At 50.3% G+C, this 23,809-nt stretch overlaps 1 protein-coding gene across 1 annotated transcript in view; it reads right to left on the bottom strand.

Moving 5' to 3' along the window:
* LOC116794938 (zinc finger CCCH domain-containing protein 3-like) overlaps nt 1–23,809 on the bottom strand; it is a 51,327-nt gene that overhangs the window by 21,503 nt on the left and 6,015 nt on the right. Inside the window, 1 exon segment of the mRNA XM_032704170.1 lies at nt 23,382–23,578. Within this exon segment, the coding sequence (XP_032560061.1) occupies nt 23,382–23,578 (197 nt within the window).

Genomic DNA, 23,809 nt, shown 5'->3' with positions numbered 1-23,809 from the left:
TGGCCCAGGGCAGTGCTGGAGTCGCCATTCCCGGAGGGATTTAAAAGCCATGCGGATGTGGCACCTGGGGAGGTGGTTTAGTGGTGGCCTCAGGAGTTTTAACAGAATCCCAAACCCATTTAGGTTGGAAAAGTCTTCCAAGATCATCCAGCCCAACCCATGATCCATCCCCACCTCGTCCCCCATCCCAGAACACCGAGTGCCACATCCAGGCATTCCCTGGACACCTCCAGGGATGGGGACACCAAACCTCTCTGGTCACCCCATTCCAACACTCAACTCCATGAAAATTCCATGAAAAAATTCCTCTTGGATCGGAATTAACTCCCAGCTGAGGGCGAGCCTCCATCCCATTCCAACGCTCAACAACCCATTCCACGAAAAAATTCCTCCTGGATCGGAATTAACTCCCAGCTGAGGGTGAGCCTCCATCCCACTCCAACGCTCAACAACCCATTCCATAAAAAAATTCCTCCTGGATCAGAATTTACTCCCAGCTGAAGGTGAGCCTCCATCCCATTCCAACGCTCAACAACCCATTCCATTAAAAAATTCCTCCTGGATTGGAATTAACTCCCAGCTGAGGGCAAGAGTCCATCCCACTTCAATGCTCAACAACCCATTCCATGAAAAAATTCCCCCTAATTTGGAATTAACTCCCAGCTGGCCTCCATCCCACCAATCTGAGCCTCTGGGACTCGAACGGGAAACCTGCTCTTCCCGTCATCCCGGTCTTTAATCCAACTGTTTCTTTCCCCCCCCCCCCCTTCCCTTCTCCCTGCTTTTCATTTGCTTTTCCGGCACCGCTCGGCATCGGGGAGGGAATCCATCTTTGACAAACATTTACCGATTATCAAATCACCGGTGCGGCCGCCGACAGGGGCAATAAGTCACTCCCAGATCCCGGAGCCGGGGAGTTCGGGCGGTGACAAATCGCTCCTGTCAAATCCTCGTGTTCCCGGGCGCTCCGGAGCCGCGTTCCCTGTTGTTCCGCGCTACCCGGTGCTTAATGACGGAGCTGTCAACGGACTCGAGACGGAGCCACCGCCGCTCCCGACTGCCAACGGCCTATTAGGGGGAAGATTGAGACCCTGCTCTTCCCAAACTCACTCAGGCAACACAAACGCGCCGGTTCGGGATAATTACGGAGCGGGAGCCATCGATCCCGTGCTGACATCCCGCCTATCCCTACGAAATGGGAGTAGTTTGCCAGGTGACAGTCGCTATAGATTATTTGGGGGTGGGTTGGGGGGGTTTGTTTTTTCCCTTCCACCCCCCCTCCCCTCTCCTGCCTCGTTTCTCCGGTGCTCCACAGAGTCCGGGATGGATGGGGAGGAAGAGCTTCGGGGCCGTTTCTAGTCCGACTCTTTGGCTTCCAAGGGAGTTGTTTGGAGAATCGGGGAATGGATTGGGTGGGAAGGGACTTGCAGATCATCCAGTCCCACCCCCTGCCTTGGGCAGAGACAGCTCCCGCTATCCCAGTTTGCTCCAGCCTGCCCTCGGACACTTCCACGGATGGAGCAGCCACAGTTTCTCTGGGAGGTCCATCCCAGCCCCTCACCACCCTCCCAGCCAAAAATTCCTTCCCAATATCCCATCTAAATCCCCCCTTTTCCAGTTTGAAGCCATTCCCTGTGTCCTGTCCCTCCATCCCTTGTTCCCAGTCCCTCTCCTGCTCTCCTGGAGCCCGTTTAGGCCCTGGAAGGGGCTCCAAGGTCTCCCTGGAGCCTTCTCTTCTCCAGGTGAACATTCCTAGTTCTCTCAGCCTGTCTCCAGAGCACAGGGCTTCCAGCCTTTGGAGCAACTCCATGGCCTCCTCTTGTTTGCTTCCCTAAGTTTCTGGACACATGGACTCATGGATAACTTAAAACCCTCCATCCCTGGATGATTTCCCTTCATTTCCCCGCATTCCCTCTCTCCCTGCCCCGTGGGATCCCTGCTCCAAAGGCTGGAGCCCCTCTGCTCCAGAGTCAGGCTGGGAGAGCTGGGAATGTCCAGCCTGGAGAAAAGAAGGATCCAAGGAGACCTTGGAGCTGCTTCCAGGGCCTAAAGGGGTTCCAGGAGAGCTGGAGAGGGACTGGGGACGAGGGATGGAGGGACAGGACACAGGGAATGGCTTCCCACTGCCAGAGGGCAGGGATAGGTGGGATATTGGGAAGGAAATTCCAATTTCCCTGGGAGGGTGTAAGGCCCTGGCACAGGTTGCCCAGAGGAGTTGTAGCTCCAAGCCCCATCCAACCTGGTCTTGGACACTTCCAGGGATGGGGTAGCCACAGCTTCTCTGGGAATTCCATCCCAGTCCATCCCCCCCCTCCCAGGAAAGAACCATCCCGCTGGTTTTGCCTCCTTCGGTGCCACTTAATCCCTGGCAGTGCCACTTCCAGCAGCTCTGCCCATGGAATGGGATGTTGGGTGGGGTTTGGGTGCCGGCTGAGTATCCAGAGCCTGCCAGTGGAATTCCAGAGGGTCCTTCCTCCTCCAGCATGGATGAAGCCGAAAGTCTTTGGGGAGGTGGGAGAGGTGGCCGAGTGCCAATCCCAACCAGCTGGATCATCCCGATGGGACGATTCCAGCACATCCACCACATGTCCCGGCGCTCCTGAGCGGCTCCGGCTGTGAAATTCCTTATTTATGGGAACTTAACGGATCCCAGAAAACGGCTTTCCAGCAGATGAGCACATTCCATTAAAGCGACAGAAATGTTCCTCCTGCTCCGAGGGGGGGAAGGTTTTAATGGAAGAGGGAAGATTTAGGGGAGAAATAAGGAATTCTTCCCTGGGAGGGCGGGGAGGGCCTGGGATGGAATTCCCAGAGAAACTGTGGCTGCTCCATCCATGGGAGTGTCCAAGGACAGGTTGGAGTAACCTGGGATAGCGGGAGCTGTCCCTGCCCATGGCAAGGGGTGGGACTGGATGATCTTTCTGCTCCCTTCCCTCCCAAATCATTCCATGATTCCATGACAGGCCCCCCTTTGGGATGAGGGTGACTCTTGTCCCTTCAGGTTGATTAAACTCCTTGGGAATTGCTTTTTACAGAATTCCGGGATCACTGAGGTGGGAAAAGACCTCCAGGGTCATGGAGTCCAACCTGTTCCCCATGCCAGAGCACCGAGTGCCACATCCAGGAATTCCTTGGACACCTCCAGGGATGGGGACTCCAAACCTCCCTGGGCATCCCATTCCAAGGCCTGACCACCCTTTCCATGAAAATATTCCTCCTGATGTCCAACCTGACCCTCCCCTGGAGCAGCTTGAGGCCGTTTTCTCTCCTCCTGTCCCTTGTTCCCTGGGAGTGATCCCAATCCCACCTGGCTCCACACTCCTGCCTCCCTGGATTCCCCCCGATCCCCCTTTTCTCCAGGCTGAGCCCCCCCCCCCGCTGCTCCTGCTGCTCCAGACCTTTCCCCACCTCCCTTCCCTTTCCCTGGACACCCCCAAATCCAAAGTCTTTCCCATGAATTCTTCCCAGACTCCAACACCCCAAACCGCCCAACTCCCACCTGGTGCTGCCGACTGTGGCACGAATCCCATGGAATTTCAGGATTTTCAGGGGAGCTCAGGTTTTGGGATCCATCCATGATCCAAAGCCAGGCCGTCCCCATTCCCAGCCCCATCTCCAAGCAAAAAACACTTTGGAAAACTCCATTCCCTCTCCCCCCCTTCGCTCCTTGGCGGCACAAAATGCTTTTCCAAACGTTTCACACTCCGAGGGCTCCTCCAGCCGTGTAATTCCCACAAAGTGCTTCCCAAAACAGCTGCAGCTTCCCTTAATTAGTCTCCGTGGGCAACGGGCGTTAACGATCCGCTTGGATCCGCTCGGATGAGCGGCTGGTTCCGTGGAAAACCCCCCTCGGCGCTTCCTGAGGGATGGTTCCCTCGGGCCAAACCTTTCCTTGGAAAAGCCGAGGTTAGGGCAGGAAAACTTGAGGAAAGCTCTGCCCGGTTCCAAGAGCAGGGAATTCCAACCCCAAAGAGTCTGCCCTGCTTTTCCAGGGATCTCCTGGAGATCCCACTCTCCCACCCCAAACACCAGGATACTGAAGCCACAGGACTACCCACTTTTCCAGGCAGGACAAGATATTCCAAAGGGTCTGCCCTGCTCCTCCAGGAGTCTCCTGGACATCCCATTCCCCAAATTCCAATTCCAGGAGCCTGAAGCCACAGGACTACCCAGTTTTCCTGGCAGGACAACATATTCCAGAGGGTCCACCCTGTTTTTCCAGGGATCTCCTGGAGATCCCACTCTCCCACACCAAATTCCAGGAGCCTGAGGACCGGGAATCTCCTAGAAATCCAACTCCCCCAAATAAAATAACAGGAGCTAGAAGACACTGGAGAAACCAGTTTTCCTGGCAGGACAACATATTCCAAAGGGTCTGCCCTGCTTTTCCAGGGATCTCCCGGAGATCCCATTCCCCTCATTCAAATTCCAGGTGCCTGAAGCCACAGGACTACCCAGTTTTCCTGGTAGGACAAAACATTCCAAAGGGTCCGCCCTGCTTCTCCAGGGATCTCCTGGACATCCCACTCCCCTAAATCACATTCCAGGAGCCTGATGACACAGGTTTCCAAACAGGACGCCACATTCCAAAGGGTTTGCTCTGCTTTTCCAGGAGTCTTCCGGAGATCCCACTCCCCTAAATTCCAATTCCAGGTGCCTGAAGCCACAGGACTACCCAATTTTCCTGGCAGGACAACACATTCCAAAGGGTCTGCCTTGCTTTTCCAGGGATCTCTTGGAGATCCCACTCTCCCACCCCAAACACCAGGATGTTGAAGCCATGGGACCCCACGGTTTTCCAGACAGGACAACACATTCCAAAGGGTCCGCCCCGCTTTTCCAGGGATCTCCTGGAGATCCCACTCCCCCAAAATCACATTCCAGGAGCCTGATGACACAGTTTTCCAGACAGGACAACACATTCCAAAGGGTCTGTCCCCCTCCTGCAGGAATCTTCTGGAGATCCCTCCCACCCCTTCCACACCAAATTTTGTGTGAGGATCCAGATGAAGCACTTTTTAAGGATGGATCTTGGGAATTGGAGGGCAGAGCAATCCCTGGAATCTGAGATCTGGGATGCGCCAGGGTCTAAAGCTCCTTTAAAACTGAATTTTGAGGTTTTCCTGCAGGGATTTGCGGCAGAATTAATCCCAAATTCGGGGAAAGGATGCAGATTAATCACTTTTTAAGGATGAATTTTGGGAAGTGGAGGGCAGAGAGATCCCTGGAATCTGAAACCTATCCCTAAATCCTGAGACTTGGACCGTGCCAGGGTCTAAACCACCTTTAGAGCTCTGCTTAAGCATTTCCTGTTTGGATTTGCAGCAGAATTAATCCCAAATTCTCTGTAAGGATCCAGATTAGCCACTTTCTAAGGATGAATCTCAGGAAGTGGAGGGCAGAGTGACCCCTGAATTCCAGAATCCCTGATTCCAGCCAAATCCCTTTCCCCCTTCACTCCTCATCCCACCAGTCACGAACACCCCGGGAAGATTTTAATGTGGAATTCCCTCCCTTCCCTCCTCCAATCCAAGAAATCCTGTGCTCAAATCCCCACCTCCTCTCTCCTCCAGCCCGACTTTTCCACGAGCATCCCATTCCCTGAGTTCTCCGTTGTTTTTTTTTTCCAGCCAAATTAATGATTTTAATGACCTGGAAAACCTGGCCCGGGCTGGACTTAGGCTGGGTTTTATGGAGTTCTTTTTGCTGAGTCCAGGCAAAGCTTTGCTGGGATAAACATCTTCCTGAAAAAACCTTCTGTTCGCCCCCTGGAGCCCCATTTCCCGGAGAAAAGATGGGGAATTTCTTGGATGGCAGTTCCGGGTTAAAGGAGCCCTGAGCAGCAAGGAATTCCCGGGTTTATCCACATGGGAAAAGCTCCAGGTCTCAGGTTCCAGGGATCCCTCTGCCCTTCACTTCCCAAAATCCATCCTTAAAAAGTGGTTAATCTGGATCCTGACACTGAATTTGGGGTTAATTCTGCTGCAAATCCACGCAGGAAATGCTTAAGCTGAGCTTTAAAGGTGGTTTAACCCCTGGCACAGTCCAAGTCTCAGGATTTAGGGACATGTTTCAGGCTCCAGGGATCTCCACTTCCCAAGATCCATCCTTAAAAAGTGGTTAATCTGGATCATTACACTGAATTTGGGGTTAATTCTGCTGCAAATCCCTGCAGGAAAACCTCAAAACTCAGTTTTAAAGAGGTTTTAGTCCCTCCTACAATCCAAGTCTCAGGTCTAGGGACATGTTTCAGGTTTCAGGGATCTCTCCGTCCTCCACTTCCTAAAATTCATCCTTAAAAAGTGGCTAATCTGGATCATTACCCAGAATGTGGGATTAATCCTGCTGCAAATCCCAGTAGGAAATGCTTAAGCTGAGCTTTAAAGGTGGTTTAACCCCTGGCACAGTCCAAGTCTCAGGATTTAGGGAAATGTTGTTTTAATAAAGCCAATCCCTGTTTTCCCTAAACTTGTCCCCACAATTAATTCCTTTAATTGCTCTCCAAGGACAGGGAATGACATGGGATCAACTCCAGCCCCCGGAACGCCAGGAAAGGCTCCGTCCTTTCATTAAATTCCTCGTTGCCGGTCATTCCCTCCTGGAATTGTCTTGGATCAGGGTGGCAAACAGAGAGATTTAGTGACCCTGCCCAACTTCAGGAATGCTGAGATCCATGGAAAGGACAATTAGGGAAGGGGAGGATGTACGTCCCTGTTTTTTCACGAATAAAAATGTGGGATTTAAAAATTCCCGGACAATTGGGAATCAATGAATGGACAGAATCAGCTCCGGGCGGGAAAGATCCTGGAGGCAAAGCACAAAAGCAACACCGGTTCTATCCCGGGAATCCCACATGGAAAAGCAAGAGGTGCTTGGGAAGGGCTTTTCCTGCTGGGAAAGGGGTTCAAACAGTTGGACTGCATCCCAAAGGGATCATTACGGGATGATTTTTTGGGATAACAGGATCAGCTCCTGCTTTCCAGGAGCGCTGGAAAACAGGATTGACTCCTAAAGGGGTTTTTTTATGGAGCATAAATTTTCTTGGAGTCTTAACGCTGGGAATACCGGGAATGAGGGAGTTCCAAAAAACCCAGCGTGGCGTTTAAACGACATTCCCGCCTCTCCAGGTTATCCAGGATATCCTGAGTTATCCGGGATACACAGGGAAAGCTGGAGGATCCACGTTTCCCACTCATTTATCTGGGATAAAAGGGCAGAATTCGGTATTAAACCCGATTGGATCCTAAAAAATCACGGCAAGAATTAAGGAAAAGCGGCAGCGCCGGGGAAAATTCCGGCAGCTCCAGCCCGGGTTGCAAATTCCTGCTGAACACACGGATATTTTGCTGCTCCTTGGAACTCTCGGCTCCCTCTGGAATGAAAAGAAACCCGGTCGTTCTCCGGGAAAACGGTGGATGCCTCGTGCCCCCTAGAGGGAATCCTGGCAGGGATCACATCCCGCTTTTCCGTGTGCAAATGGGAAAAAGAGGGAAGAGAGAGTCATTCCTGAATATTCCTTAGAAAATCCGGGATATATAAAGACTTGGAAAAGAGGGAGGAGAAAAGCGGTTGGGAATTTAAAACCGGGCGGAACAGGTTCCGAGTTTTATCCCTCTGGATTTCCTTTGGGAATGAGATGTGGAGTTAAAGTCTGGGTTGATCCTGGAATCAGGAATCACAGCAGGGATCACATCCTGCTTTTCCGTATCCAAACGGGAAAAAGAAGGAAGAGAAAGCCACTCCTTTCCATAGATTCCACACCCGTGCCTGAATATTCCGTAGAAAATCCAGGATATATAAAGACTTGGAAAACAGGGAAGAGAAAAGTGGCTGGGAATTTAAAACTAGGCGGAACAGGCTCCAGGTTTTATCCCTCTGGATTTTCCTTTGGGAATGAGATGTGGAGTCAAACCCTGGGTTGATCCTGGACTCAGGAATGCAGGGAAAAGATCCTTCCTTGCTTTTGCTGGAGTGGGTTATCCATGGAATTCAGCTCCATGAGAAGCTGCTGGTGCTGGGTTGATCCCGTTATCCCTAAAAATCATCCCAGAATGATCCCTTTGGGATGTAATCCTGCTCTTTGAACCCCTTTCCCAGCAGGAAAAGCCCTTCCCAAACCTTTTCCCTTGCTTTTTTCTCCCCTTGGGAAAACGCCAAGTTCAACAATTCAAGGAATTACAATGGAAGGAAAACCGGGAGAGGGAAAAGAGGGAAAAACCAAAAGAGGGAAAAGCCAAAAGAGGGAAAAGCCTGGACTAAGGAATGCAGGGAAAAGATCCCTCCTTGCTTTTGCTGGAGTGGGATATCCATGGAATTCAGCTCCATGGGAAGCTGCTGGTGCTGGGTTGATCCCGTTATCCCTAAAAATCATCCTGGAATGATCCTTTTTGGGATGTAATCCTGCTCTTTGAACCCCTTCCCAGCAGGAAAAGCCCTTCCCAAACCTCTTCCCTTGTTTCGCTCCCCCCTCCCCCCAAGTTTTTCCCTTGGGAAAACGCCGAGTTCAACAATTCAAGGAATTACAGTGGAAGGAAAACCGGGAGAAGGAAAAGAGGGAAAAGCCAAAAGGAACAGGAGGGTGGGAAGTGGGAACAGATGGAAAGCCAATGAGGCGGAGAATTCCAAGGATGGGAGGCTGTTGCTGCCTCAGGGAGCTGCCAAGGTGAAGGATCCATCCTGGAAAAGGGATGGAAAGGGAATATCCCTTCCAACCCAAACCATTCCATGATCCCACGACCAGGAGCCCACAGGGATCCCGCCCCTTTCCTGCTGCCCGTGGACATTGAGGAATTTGGGATAAAACTGTGCCTCTCCTGGACAAACTGGACTTCCCACTTTCTTCCCAGAGCTTGGGAAACACCCGATTTCCAGGATTTTACCATCCCTTCCTAGCACATCCAGGAAATTTTGGGATGGGGGCAGATGGGAGAGCAGGGGACTGGTGAGGACAGGGCAGAAATACGGGAACGAGCCGAAAGGGGTTGGAAAAGCAGGACACACAATGCTGGGAAGGCGATCCCTGCTCCCAAAAAATTCCTCCCCCCTCCACCTCCCGGAGCAGGGAATGCCCAGCCCGGGACTCTCCCACTGTCAGGGCGTGGGGGACACACATTCCATGGCCTGGGGGGAGCAGCTTTGTGGGAATCCTGAACTTGATATCCGTGTTTATCTCTTCCCAGGCCCCTCCGGATAAACAGGTGCCGGGGTTTGTGATGCCCAACAGCCGGAATGACTCCGAGTTCTCTGGGTTTGTCAAGCTGTGGAATTCCTGGGATGTTCCTCCACGTGCTCCAGGATCCTTCTGGGTTTGCTTTGTGAGGTCTAATCCAAAAAAAACCTGTTGGAATACGGATGAGGCGGGAATATTTCCAAGTCTGGGAGATCCTGGACACCAACAGGGATTGGGACAACTCACACATCCCTTGTATTCCCACTAAACACAGAATTATGGATACAGTGGAGGATCTCCTGGTTTCACAGAGCTGGGAATAAGGGAATTGTGGTTCCAATTCCTGGCTCCCAGGTTATCCCAGAGGTTTTGGGAAGGTTGTTTGGATTTCCCTGTGGGCAAAGTGTGGATATGGGTTGGATTTCCCTCCGGACAAGCGGGAGGGAAGTTGGGGAGATGTTCCTGGGAGACACCGGGAGCAGAGTTGGAAGGGGTTGGGAGGGACCTTAAAGACCAACTTCTTTTCCTGTGTCCCAGCCCAACCTCTGGAATTCCAAGCTTGGCTCCCTTTTCCTGCTTGTCCCTGTCTCCTGGTGTTTGTGCGTGAAAGGAATTTTTCAGGAGCTTTTGGATTTGTCCCTGGGAGAGGTGGGTGGTTCCTCCTTCTAATTTGGAATCCTGGAATGGTTTGGGTTGGAAGGGAGGGGAAAGATCATGGAATTCCGACCCCCTGCCATGGGCAGGGACACCTCCCACTATCCCAGGTTGCTCCAACCCGGTCTCGGACACTTCCAGGGATTGGGCAGCCACAGCTTCTCTGGGAATTCCATCCCAGCCCCTCACCACCCTCACAGCGAAGAATTCCTTCCCAATATCCCATCTAACCCTGGGAAGCCATTCCCTGTGTCCTGTCCCTCCATCCCTTGTCCCCAGTCCCTCTCCAGCTCTCCTGGAGCCCCTTTAGGCCCCGGAAGGAGCTCCAAGGTCTCCCTGGATCCTTCCCTTCTCCACGTGAACATTCCCAGCTCTCCCAGACTGGTTCCAGAGCAGAGGAGCTCCACCCCCTGGAGCATCTCCGAGGCCTCCTCTTTGCTTCCCTGAGTTTCTGGACACATCCAAGCCATTCCAGCCACTTGGAATCACGGATAACTCAAAACAACTCCATTCCTGGATGACTTCCCTTCGCTTCCCTGCATTCCCTGTCTCCCTGCCCTGTGGGATCCCTGCTCCCTCTCCCTGTTCCAGCCCAGCCCCTCTCCTGGATGCTCCCAGGATTGCTGACATTCCAGCTGGGAATGCCGCAGCCCTTCCGTGGGGCTGTTTAGTGCCTGGACTTCGAGACATTCCCGAGCGGAACCTCCTGAATTCCCACCTGGAGCGACAGAAAGCCCCTGTAATAAAATGTGAGGGAGAATTCCAGCGTGAAATCGAGCTGGGAAACCTCTGCTGCTGCCAGGCTGGAATTCTCCAGCCTGGAGCTTCCCTTGGCTTTGGAATATATAGGGAAGCAGGAGTTTGTTTTATGCCCTTGTGTCTCCCGGGGCTCGGAATCGGAGCCGGGATCAGTCTTGGAACAATTTTCCATTCCTTTCCTTTCCTTCCAACTTTGGCCTCCTGCTCCAGTGATTTTTCCTGCAGGGAATTCTGGCTTTCCCAAGAGTTGCTCCTTGGATCCTGTGTGTTTTAAAGGCTTTGGGGGGAGTTTTCCATGTTGCTCCATGTGGGTTGAGCTGGAATTTTGTTTTCACTGGATCTACTTCCAATCCCATTGGTTCAGGATCATGGAATTCCACCCCCTTCCATGGACAGGGACACTTCCCACTATTCCAGGTTGTTCTCATCTGGCCTTGGACACTTCCAGGGATGGGGCAGCCACAGCTTCTCTGGGAATTCCAGCCCAGCCCCTCACCACCCTCACAACCAAGAATTCCTTCCCAATATCCCATCTAATCCTGGGAAGCCATTCCCTGTGTCCCGTCCCTCCATTCCTTATCTCAAGTCCCTCTCCAGCTCTCCTGGATCCCTTTAGGCCCTGGAAGTAATTCCGATTTATTATCGGAATTCATTTCATTTCATTCCTTACCACAATCCCAGATTTCTGGGAACACGCGACAGGAAACACCCACTCAAACATTTTTTTTTTCCTCCCAGGGAAAAATTCCTTCCCGATATCCCAACACCCCCAGTTCCATCCCAATATCCCAACACCTCCAGTTCCATCCCAATATCCCACCTATCCCTGCCTCCCTTCAGCTTGTTTGGATTCACCACCAGATCCATTTTTTTTTTTTTTAGGGCAGTTCATCCCTCAAACCTTCCCCTGGAGCCTCAACTTTTCCCTCTGGATATCATGAATCCTTCCAAACCCCAAACCGGGATCGACACCCCGCGAATCCCCGGAGTGACATTCCCTTGATTCCTTATTAATTCCTAATTAATCCCTGAATATTAAGGAAAATCACCAAATCCATAAAACCCGGGAGCCATTTGGAAAAGTCCATTAAGCCAGAAAAAAAAAAAAAAAAAATCCCCAAACTTTGGGGGTCGCTCCCGATCCATCAATTAATTCGGGAATAATTAATCAGCCGAGCTCCCACAACCCATAAAAACCGGTCGCCTCCGACTCCGCGGATAATTGATGTGGGATCTGAGGATTTGCTGCTGTTGCCTTTTCTCCTGCCTAATTCAGCACTTTCCCGGGTTGGGTTTTTTTTTTTTTTCCCTGATGGAAGCAAGAACTCTCCCGGATTTTTACGGCTCCGATGCCCTTTTACGGCGTTTGCCGGAGTGGAATCTCTGGGAATGATGGATCGCCGAAGCTCAGGGGCCTGGAAAACGCCCCCGGTTAAGGGGGAGAGAGAGAGAGAGAGAGGAAACCTTGGCTTTTAAAAACACTCAGAGAGGGAGGGATTTCTGATGGATTCGCTTCATCCCATCAAATCCCCTCCTGATTTTCCTTGGGATCGCTTTGATTTTGCCTTGATTTTCCACTGGATTCCCGATAACAAGGAAAGCATTCCCTAAATTAAGGTCACCAATTATCCCAAACACGACCTGCTGGGAACGAACAGTATGCAGGTGACAGGTTGGGCTCCTGTTCCAAAGGAAAGAGTTCATGGATTTCCTTTTTTATTCCCAAGAAAAGCAGGTTCCATTTAAGCCTTTGGATTCCAGTGTGTCCTTGTGATCCCAAAGAGTGGAGCTGGATAAAGAATGGATTGGGAGTAGCTCCCTGAGAAGGACTCGGTGGGGGAGAAGCTCCACCTGACCTGGCCACAGCATTCCTGAAATTCCCGGTGTCCTGGGCTCATCCCACAGCGTGGGAAGCGGGAGAGGGGGGGGAATTCTCTCCCTCTGCCCCGCTCAGGTGAGATCCCACCTGGAATCCTGCATCCAGCTCTGGGGAACAACAGCAGAAGGATGTGGAGCTGCTGGAGCGAGTCCAGAGGGGACACAGAGCTGCTCTGAGGGTTGGAGACCCTCTGCTCCGGAGCCAGGCTGGGAATACTGGGAATGTCCAGCCTGGAGAAGGGAAGGATCCAGGGAGACCTTGGAGCACCTTCCAGGGCCTAAAGGGGCTCCAGGAGAGCTGGAGAGGGATTTGGGAAAGGGATGGAGGGACAGCACACAGGGAATGGCTTCCCAGGGTTAGATGGGATATTGGGAAGGAATTCTTCCCTGGGAAGGTGGGGAGGGGCTGGGATGGAATTCCCAGAGAAGCTGTGGCTGCCCCATCCCTGGAAGTGTCCGAGGCCAGGTTGGAGCAACCTGGGATAGTGGGAGGTGTCCTTGCCCATGGAAGGTGGGGGGGAATTCCATGACCTTCAAGATTCCAACCCAAACCATCCTCTGCCCATTCCAGGGACGAAAAAAGGGCTTTGTTTTTCCTGGTTTGCCAGGATACAGGGAATGGCTTCCCACTGCCAGAGGGTTACATGGGATATTGGGAAGGAATTCTTCCCTGGGAGGGTGGGGAGGGGCTGGGATGGAATTCCCAGAGAAGCTGTGGTTGCCCCATCCCTGGAAATGTCCCAGGCCGGGTTGGAGCAACCCGGGATAGTGGGAAGTGTCAGGGGTGGAATTCCATGATCTTTAATCTCCCTTCCAATCCAATCCCAACCATTCCAGGATTCTGTGGGGAAAAACCAAAGTTCCACGGCACAGCCCACCCATTCCCACTTTTCTGAGCTCCCTCTGTCCCAGCCCAGGCCGAGCTATCCCGGGACAATTCCCAGAGCCATGAGGAACAGCCGGAGCTTCTCCATCCCAACCACCAGCGGCGTTCCCGGCCCACACGACATCTCCGAGTATTCCCGTGCCCTTTTCCACCGGAGAGCCCCCCAGGGCAGCTTAAGGAGCCGATAACACACGGGATCAACTCCGGGAACAGATCCAACCCCTCCCTGTCCACACTTCCACACAAACCCAAAACAAGCCCAGAATAGAATCCTCTCGGAATCCGCACGCGCCGGGATCATCCGGAGGCACTGGCGAGGAGGAAACATTCCAATGAATTTAAACTTCCGGGGGGGGGGGGAAAAAACCCAGCAAAATTCCAGTTGGCAAGCTGGAAATAAATGTGCTCCTCCATCCCTTTAAAACCAAAGCGAAACCTCGGATCCGTAAAATCTGCCGGAACAGCGGAGTTTTGTAGGACTTGGGAGATGTTGAGTCCACAAAACCCTTCTCCCAGGTGTTCTCCGGCATCTGTTCCGCGTTCCAGGGAATATTCCCCGGTTTTTTATCGCTTTGGAGAGCACACGGAGCGAGCGGGGAAGTCCTGGAATGAACGACTTCCATCCGGAACTCGTCGTTCCGGGTGGGAAAAAAAAAAAATCAAATGGGAATGTTTGCGAGGGGGGGGGAAGTCAAAAATAAGAGGGGAAATTGGGATTTGGGAAAGAACGGGAAGCAGAGAGCGGAACAGAGAAAGCCACCCAGGTTTTCCAGGGAGTTGAGCATCTGCCGGGTTGGGATTTGGGGAATCCCGGTGCCGAGACTCCGATTATCCGCGCCGGCATCGGTTAATTCCAACCGGGACCGTGCCGGGAATAACAACAAGACATTTTAGGAGGCGAAAAAAAAATAGGGAAAAAGAAAAAGGGAGGAAAGAAAGACAACAGGGTTAGATGGGATACTGGGAAGGAATACTGGGATATTCCTTCCCAATGGGGTTAAATGGGATATTGGGATATTGGGAAGGAATTCTTGTCTGGCAGGGTGGGGAGGCCCCGGCACAGGTTGCCCAGAGAATTCATGGATCCACCCATTCCTGGAACTGGGAAACCCCAGGAGGACAAAGGAGAAGTGCAGGATTCACTGCTCTGTTTCCCAGCTTTTTTTCCCCGTATTTTTTTTCCCTGTATTTCTTTTTCCTGTATTTTTTCCTACATTTTTTCCCTGTATTTCTTTTTCCTGTATTTTTTCCCCTGTATTTTTTTCCTGTATTTCTTTTCCTGTTTTTTTCATTGTATTTTTTCCCCTCTATTTCTTTCCCTGTATTTTTTTCCCTGTACTTTTCCCCCTGTATTTTTTCCATGTATTTCTTTCCCTGTATTTTTTCCTGTATTTTTTCCTTATATTCTTTCCTGTATTTCTTTCCCTGTATTTTTTCCTGTATTTGTTCCCTGTATTTCTTTCTCCTGTATTTTTCCCTGTATTTTTTCCATATATTTCTTTCCCTGTATTTCTCCCTGTATTTTTTCCATATATTTCTTTCCCTGTATTTCTTTCTCCTGTATTTATTCCCCTGTATTTCTTTCTCCTGTATTTATTCCCTATATCTTTTTTCCCTGTATTTTTTCCCTGAAAATATCCAGGCTCAGAGCCAATGGAAGGATGAATTCCTGAATTCCCAAAGTCAAATATTTTTCCTATTAGTGTATAAACAGGCAATTCTCCAAAGAGCTGCTGGATACCGACGGAATTCCCCAATCCCAAAATAGGGATCAAGGTAAACATCCCGAAAATAGGGATTGAGGGGTGATTTTCAACATTAAATCATGGAATGGGTTAGGTGGGATGGGAATTTTGAAGGTCATCTCATTCCAAACCCCTGCCACGGGTTGGGAAATCTTCCCCTATCCCAGGTTGCTCTGAGTCCAATCAAACCTGGGACAACTCCAGGGATGGGAATTCCACAAGTTTTGGATTCCACAACAAACTGAGTGTTCAGATGGGAATTCTGCAGGAAAAGAGACGCTCCAGAGACCTTCAACTCACGTCTCTGCCGTGTTTCCACCGGGATGTTCCCTCTGATTTCCCTGATCCCAAATCCCAACGCCGGAGCCGCCGTTTAAGCGGAGACACATTCCCTCGCTCCCAGCAGCCTAAAAGAGGTCCCTGCAAACAGAATTCCCACTCCTGGCTCCCTGCCTGAGGCTCCTCTTGCAGCCCGGGACGAGTCCCCCGGGAATGCCAAGGAAAAGGCGGAAACCCAAAACCGTTACTGACGCCCACGGACGCAACCGGAGCCGGCAGCGAGCCAGGAATGTGAACTTCTCCGAAGAGTGAGGAGCCACCTCGGCAGCCACGCTCCACCCCTGGCTCCCAAGGACAAACCAGAGGGAAGAGAGACCTGGCAACGGGATGATTTCCAGGGAAAGTCAACCTGTGTGTGACGGCAGCGATGTCTGCCCGGAGCACGGTGGGAATGTTGGGCTCAGGGAGGAGAAACTGAGGGAAAAATCTCCAGAAAACGGGGTTAATGACACACCAAAGGAAAGATGGGATCGACTCCAAGGGATCCTGAGCTGGGCACGATCCAAGAGATTCCATGAGGGAACGGATCACTGGTTTAACCTGCCCGGAATGGGATCCGAGGTGTTGTCTCCAACAGCAGTAAAATAACGTGGGAATCACTAATAAAAGGGAAATAAACCCAAAACCAGCCTAAAAAACAAAAAAACAATGCTTCTCTGGAAACATTCCAGAGTTTGAGTTGGGACACAGGGAAAGAAGTTGGTCTTTAAGGTCCCTCCCAACCCCTTCCAACTCTGCTCCCGGTGTCTCCCAGGAACATCCCCCCAACTTCCCTCCCGCTCGTCCGGAGGGAAATCCAACCCATATCCACACTTTGCCCACAGGGAAATCCAAACAACCTTCCCAAATTCTTCGCTGGAAGCATTGTCCCAGTGGGAATCACCCCGCTGGAAACATTTCCTGCCGGAGAAGGAAAAAAGAGACGGGGGGGGGGGTGGAGTTGGAAGGAAAATCCAGTGCTGACATTCCCGAAGTTGCCAGAGGGATCCGAGTGCTCCGTGCCCATAAAATCATCAGCAGCTGAGCATTTGGATGCCTCCCATAACTTACTCCTCGCTTGTTCCCAGTTTACTCCCTCCACGAGTCCGGCAAAGCAGTTCCTTCCAAATTTGCCGGCAGCATTTTTCCGAGCGGGAGCCGCCCACTCATCCCCGGTTGTGGAGCCAAGAGGGAGAAGAACAAACGGTTTAGGGAATTTTTGGGAGGGAATTTTTAGGGAATTTTTAGTGATTCTGGCACTAAAGAGTCATGGAAAGTTTCTGAAGGGGGATTTTTCCTCGGGAAGAAGAAGGGAATGCGAACGGGATTTGCTCCCGTTTGGAATGTTCGCCCGAGGCGGTTCCGGCAGAGGGGGGAGCGGGAATTTGGTGACACAAATCACTGGCTCATCCCAAACTGGAGCAGGAGAAAGGAAAAGATGAGCAGGGAAGGAATATTTTGGAGAGGGACAATCCCAAAACCAGCCTCTGGAAGGGATGGATTGGATACAACAAGGATGTGCTCCCGAGTTATTCCTCCTTTGCCCATGGAATTGCATGGCCACAGATGGATCATTCCAACATTCCCCAGCTATTTAAGGTGAAGGAGGGAAGGTTTAGAGGGATATTGGGAAGAAATTCCTCCCTGAGAGGGTGGAGAGGGACTGGAATAGAATTCCCAGAGAAGTTGTGGCTGCCCAATCCCTGGAATGTTCAAGGACAACCTGGAACAACAGGGCTTGGAGCAACCTGGGATAGTGGGAGGTGTCCCTGCCCATGGCAGGAGGGTGGAATTCCATGAGCTTTTAGCTCCCTTCCAACCCAAACCGTTCCAGGATTCCAAATTAGAAGGAGGAACCACCCACCTCTCCCAGGGACAAATCCAAAAGCTCCTGAAAAATTCCTTTAACTCACACACCAGGAGACAGGGACAAGCAGGAAAAGGGAGTCAAGCTTGGAATTCCAGAGCTTGAGTTGGGACACAGGAAAAGAAGTTGGTCTTTAAGGTCCCTCCCAACCCCTTCCAACTCTGCTCCCAGTGTTTCCCAGGAACATCCCCCCAACTTCCCTCCCGCTTGTCCGGAGGGAAATCCAACCCATATCCACACTTTGCCCACAGGGAAATCCAAACAACCTTCCCAAGACCTCTGGGATAATCTGGGAGCCAGGAATTGAAGCCACAAGACTTCCTTTATTCCCAGTTCTGTGAAACCAGGAGATCCTCCACTAGATCCATAATTCTGTGTTTAGTGGGAATCCGAGGGATGTGTGAGTTGTCCCAGTCCCTGTCGGTGTCCAGGATCTCCAAGACTTTGGAATATTCCCGCCCCATCCATCATCCAACAGTTTTTTTGGACCAGACCTCATAAAACAAACCATTCCATGATCAGGAGACAACAGGAACCATCCAACCCATTCCAAAATATTTAAGGAATTGAGACACATAAAGAAGGAGAAATCCCTGGAGAATCTCCTGCTTCCATACCTGGGAATTCCTTCCTGGAACGGGACATTACAGAGGGGGAAAAGCACAGTGGATTCCTAGATTTGGGAATATTCCTGTCCCATTTATCATCCCACAGTTTTTTTGGACCAGACCTCACAAAACAAACCATTCCATGATCAGGAGACAACAAGAACCATCCAACCCAAAATATTTCAGGAATTAAGACATATAAAGAAGGAAAAATCCCTGAAGAACCTCCTGCTTCCAGCCCAAAATATTTAAGGAATTAAGACACACAAAGAAGGAGAAATCCCTGGAGAATCTCCTGCTTCCACACCTGGGAATTCCTTCCTGGAATGGGACATTACAGAAGGAGAAAAGCACAGTGGATTCCCAGATCTGGGAATATTCCTGTCCCATCCATCATCCAACAGTTTTTTTGGACCAGACCTCACAAAACAAACCATTCCATGATCAGCAGACAACAGGAACCATCCAACCCATTCCAAAATATTTAAGGAATTGAGACACATAAAGAAGGAGAAATCCCTGGAGAATCTCCTGCTTCCAGCCCAAAATATTTAAGGAATTAAGACCCGTAAAGAAGGAAAAATTCCTGGAGAACCCACTTCCTGCTTTCACCCCTGGGAATTCCTGTCTGGAATGGGACATTACAGAGGGGGAAAAGCACAGTGGATTCCCAGATTTGGGAATATTCCTGTCCCATCCACCATCCCATAGTTTTTTTGGACCAGATCTCACAAAACAAACCATCCCATGATCAGGAGACAACAGGAACCATCCAGTCCAAAATATTTCAGGAATTAAGACATATAAAGAAGGCAAAATCCCTGGAGAACCTCCTGCTTCCAGCCCAAGCAAGCCCTGGGAATTCCTTCCTGGAATGGGACATCAGAGAAGGGGAAAATCCATTGAGGAACCTCTGTGATACTCCCCGATCCCCAGGTCCTTTGGAATTCCATTAAACCCCTTCTCCACCATTCCAAAGCAACCCCATCCAGCTGGATCATTCCCAAACGATCCCAAACCAAACCCTGCTGGATTTTCCCGCCTCCAGCCTCCTCATTCCCTTGTTTCTCCTTTTTCCAATTAAATCTCCGACAACACGAGGCCAAACTAAAAAAAAAACAAAAACAAAACGAGCTCACCTCATCCAGCAGGAAAATTGATTCCCTCTTTTTTTTTTTTTTTTCCCCTCCAACCCCCCCTTTTCCCTCCATCCCCATCCCAGGGTTTTTATGGACTCTCTTCCCGGTGATCATTAGTAATTCAATTTTCTTTTTATTAGCCCCCTTATCTGCTGAGCAATAGAGTGACCTCTCTCACACAGAAGGGGGGGGGTGGTGAGGAGATGTTTCAAACCTTCTCTTCTTCTTCCCCCTGATTAATTTTGCCAGTTAAGGCAAAAAAAAAAAAAAAAAAAACAGAAAGAGGGAGAAATGATCCGGCTCTTTGCCATCCCAATGAATAAAAGCTTAATGTTGATCGTGCTGGAATTTGGGATTGCCGGGGGAGAATTGATGGAACGCGGCAATTACGGAGCGAGGGGAAAGGGGGGGGGCGGGGGGAGGAACTCCAGAGGAATGGGAGAGAGGTTTTTTTTCTTCTCTTGCCTTGCTCTGGCCCTGTTGGTTATTTAAAACAATCCAATTTGCAAGGATAATTATATATTAGTGGTTTATCTGCCACTGGGAATGAACAGGGGAATTTTGATACCGGCCCGGCATTAGCAGGTTATTGCTGCAAATTACTCCGTATCTGCTTCCCTTCACATAAAGGGGAAATTAGGCCATCAATAACCGGGAAAAGGTGGGATGAGGGCATGGGAGAGGCACGAGTGCCCTCTGCTGGGCTCGGGGGGTGCTTCCCAGAATCGGGGAATTGCAGGATCAGCCGGGTGGGAAAAGACCTCTGAGATCATCAAGTCCAACCCTGGATCCAACCCCGCCGTGGTTCCCAGCCCATGGCACTGATGCCACATCCAGTCTCACCTGAAACACCTCCAGGGATGGAGAATCCACCCCCTCCCTGGACAGCTCATTCCAATGGCTGATCACCCTCTCTGGAAAGAATTTCTTCCTAATATCCAACCTAAACCTCCCCTGGCACAGCTGGAGACTGAGCCCTCTTGTCCTACTGCTGGTTCCTGGGAGAAGAGACCAATCCCACCCGGCTCCCCCCTCCTGTCAGGGAGTTGCAGAGAGTGAGGAGGTCTCCCCTGAGCCTCCTCCTCTCCAGGTTCAGCCCCCCCAGCTCCCTCAGCCTCTCCTCATGGCAATTGTGCTCCAGACCCTTCCCCAGCCTCGTTGCTCTTCTCTGCACCTGCTCCATGTCCCCTCCATGTCCTTCCTGAGCTGAGGGCCCAGAGCTGGACACAACACTCCAAGTGAGGCCTCACAGGGGCAGAATCCCTTCCCTGCTCCTGCTGCCACACTCTTCCTGATCCAGGCCAGGATCCATTGGATTTTTTGGCCCCCTGGACACCCCTGGGCCTGTGTCCTGCTGTCCATCCTCACCCCCAGCTCCCTCTCTCTCTCCAGTTGCTCTGTCCCAGCCCGTGGGGTTGCAGGGGGTTGTTGTGGCCCAAATTCCAGGATGGATTCTCCCGGAAAACCGATGGTTCTCCCACAAAACCGACGGTTTTTCCCCGTGTGCAACACGCGGTGTCATTCCCTGGCCAGGGAGCTGCCACTGCCCTGACATTAAAGCACATTAAAGGACACAAAAAGGCAACAAAAAAGACACAACAGACAGAAAAAGGCACAAAGAGCACACAAATTGATATTAAAAGACATCAAAAGACATTAAAAGACACATAAAAAGACACAAAAAGGCACAAAAAGACCCCAAAAGATCCCAAAAGAAACAAAAAAGACACAAAAAAGGCACAAAAAAGGCACAAAAAAGGCACAAAAAAGGCACAAAAAAGGCACAAAAAAGGTACAAAAAAGGTACAAAAAAGGTACAAAAAAGGTACAAAAAAGGTACAAAAAGATACATTAAATGACACATTAAAAGACATTAAAAGGCACAAAAAGGCACAAAAAGACACAAAAAGACAAGAAAAGGCACAAAAAGGCAAAAAAAAGGCACAAAAGACATGAAAAAGACATTAAAGGGCACAAAAAGACATAATAAAGGCATTAAAAGGTACAAGAAGGCAATAAAAGGCACAAAAAATGAAATGACATTAAAAGACACAAAAAGGCACAAAAGGACACAAAAGGCACAAAAAGGGTCAAAAGGGCATCAAAAGACACCAAAAGACCCAAAAAACCCCCAAAAAGAAATAAAAAGAAACAAAAAAGACATTGAAAGGCACAAAAAGGCACAAAAAGACACCAAAAAAGGCATAAAAAGGCACAAAAAGGTAAAAAAAAGGCACAAAAAGACATTAAATGACACATTAAAAGACACAAAAAGGCACAAAAAAGGCAGAAAAAGGAACAAAAAGGCATAAAAACCACACAAAAAGACACATTAAATGATACATTAAAAGACACATTGAAAGACAGAAAAAGGCACCAAAAGACACAAAAAGATCAAAAAAGGCACAAAGAGACACCAAAAGGCACAAAAAGGCACAAAAGGCACAAAAAGCACACAAAAGGCACATTAAATGACACATGAAAAGATATTAAGACATTAAAAGACACAAAAAGGCACAAAAAGGCACAAAAAGGCACAAAAAGGTACAAAAAGGCACAAAAAAGGCATAAAAACTCAAAAAGACACCAAAACACATTAAAAGACACGAAAAAAGACACCAAAAGACCCCAAAAGAAACAAAAAAAGACATAAAAAGGCACAAAAAGGCACAAAAAGACATAAAAAAGGTACAAAAAGACACAAAAAAAGACACTAAAAAGGCACAAAAAGGCACAAAAAAGACATAAAAAGACACAAAAAAAAGACACTAAAAAGGCACAAAAAGACACAAAAAAGACATAAAAAGACACAAAAAAAAGACACTAAAAAGGCACAAAAAGACACAAAAAGGCACAAAAACTCACAAAAAAGATTGAAAAAGACCAAAAAAGACACAAAAATACACAAAAAGACACTTCCCTGCTCCCCCATCCCATCGGAACCACCTGGATTTGGGACACTCTCCAATTTCCAAGGGGTTTCTTAAACATTCCCCTGAATCCAATGAGGATTTTGGAATTAATTCCCAAAGAATCCCAAGGCAACTCCTGCCAGTTTGCCCCGTTCCTGATCCCTAAAGGGAAGCGATTCCCACCGGGGGAAATTCCAATCCCAAGCCAAGGCTGGAAAAGCTGCTCCGTTGATGGGATCAACGGGATCCATTTGGATCCAAGCTGGGAATTGGAGAGTCGGGAGCTGGACGAGCACCCGGGAAAGGGAGGAGCGATTCCAAGCTCAGATCCCAAAATCCTGTTGGACGGGACAAACAGGAAACCAGCCGAGCTGTGTCCCAGCAGGAGCCACATCCATGGGGCTGATCCAGCTTTTCCACCCACATTCCAGGGCCTGTTCCTCCTCTCTGCCCTTCCACCCTCAGCCCGGACACTCCCCGGGTCACTCCCAGGGATCCTGGGTGGGAAGGGAGCGGAAAGATCATGGAATTCCAACCCTCCTTCCATGGGCAGGGACATCTCCCGCCATCCCAGGTTGCTCCAACCCGACCTTGGACACTTCCAGGGATGGGGCAGCCACAGCTTCTCTGGGAATTCCAGCCCAGCCTCTCCCCACTCTCCCAGCCAAGAATTCCTTCCCAATATCCCATCTAACCCTGTGGCAGTGGGAAGTCATTCCCTGTTATCCTGTCGCTCCAGGCCTTGTCCCAAGTCCATCATCCAGGAAAATACAACATCCCAGAGCAGTGATTGGAATGGAAAAGAACTGTAACCCCAAAATATCTCTGGAGACACATCAGAATCCAAATCCCTGTCCCAGCAATTCCCACTGGCACACCAGGAAAACGTGCTCCACATCCATCCAAAACAACCACATTCCAGGTGGGAGAAGCCTCTTGTCCGCAAAATTGTTCCTACGGAACAGCGAAACCCAACCCAGAGCCACAAACATTCCCGACAACATTCCACACCCATGGAATGTCAGAGCGGCTCTCGAACGCCGCACTGAGAATTCCCAACCCAAGGCAGCTGGATAGGGATGCGAATTCCCAGTTCCCAAACAAATGGACTCGTTATCCCTCTAATTATTGCAGGTTTAAGCAAATGAAATCCAAAATGGGACACACAAATGGGAAACAGGGAAGAGATTATGGATTCCCGCCTCTGCCAACCGCTTCCCTCCTGGAATACCTTCCCATTGGACACCTGAAAGTCCGGGAAAACCACATGAAAAGCAAGGAACAGCCTGAAAATTCCTTTGTCTGGAGACGCCAAAGCCCGGGATAGATCTGGGAGAAGGGAGGAGTCAAACATCCCCTCAGAGTTTGCTCCAGGCCCAACAACACATTCCCAAATCCAAGAGCCTTGGAAGCACTTCAGGGAGCCTTTGGAATGCCTGTTCCTACCTTCCTTGGTGGCCCCCTGTGGATTCCTGGTGGCCGGAATCCTGCGGAGCCTGTGCCTGGAGACCTGGACCAGGATCCTGGGAGAGGAGCGTTTCGGAGTCGCCGACGGTTTTCCCCGCACGGAATTTTTCCTCCGGAGGTGGAAGCGGCTCTTCAGGGCCGCGCCGGGCGAGATGTTCTTCTTCTCCGTCGGGAAACTGGGAATGGGAAAGGTCACATGGTTAGGAAGGAGTGGAAAGGTGACCTCCAGAGCTCCAGGGAAAAGAGGAGACACTGGAATCCCACCGCGCGGCTCCTCCGGAAAAGGGGGAGAAGCTCTGAGGGGAAAATTCCAAGTAAATTGGGAAACGGGAGGAATTTCTGGCAAAGAACAGCCGGAGAAGGAGGAATTTGAGAGCCAAACTCACACGTTGCTTTCTGACCAACGG

Source organism: Chiroxiphia lanceolata, chromosome 1 (genome assembly GCF_009829145.1).
Source record: "Chiroxiphia lanceolata isolate bChiLan1 chromosome 1, bChiLan1.pri, whole genome shotgun sequence".
Taxonomy (NCBI): domain Eukaryota; kingdom Metazoa; phylum Chordata; class Aves; order Passeriformes; family Pipridae; genus Chiroxiphia; species Chiroxiphia lanceolata.
This window is presented reverse-complemented; position numbering and strand designations above follow the sequence as displayed.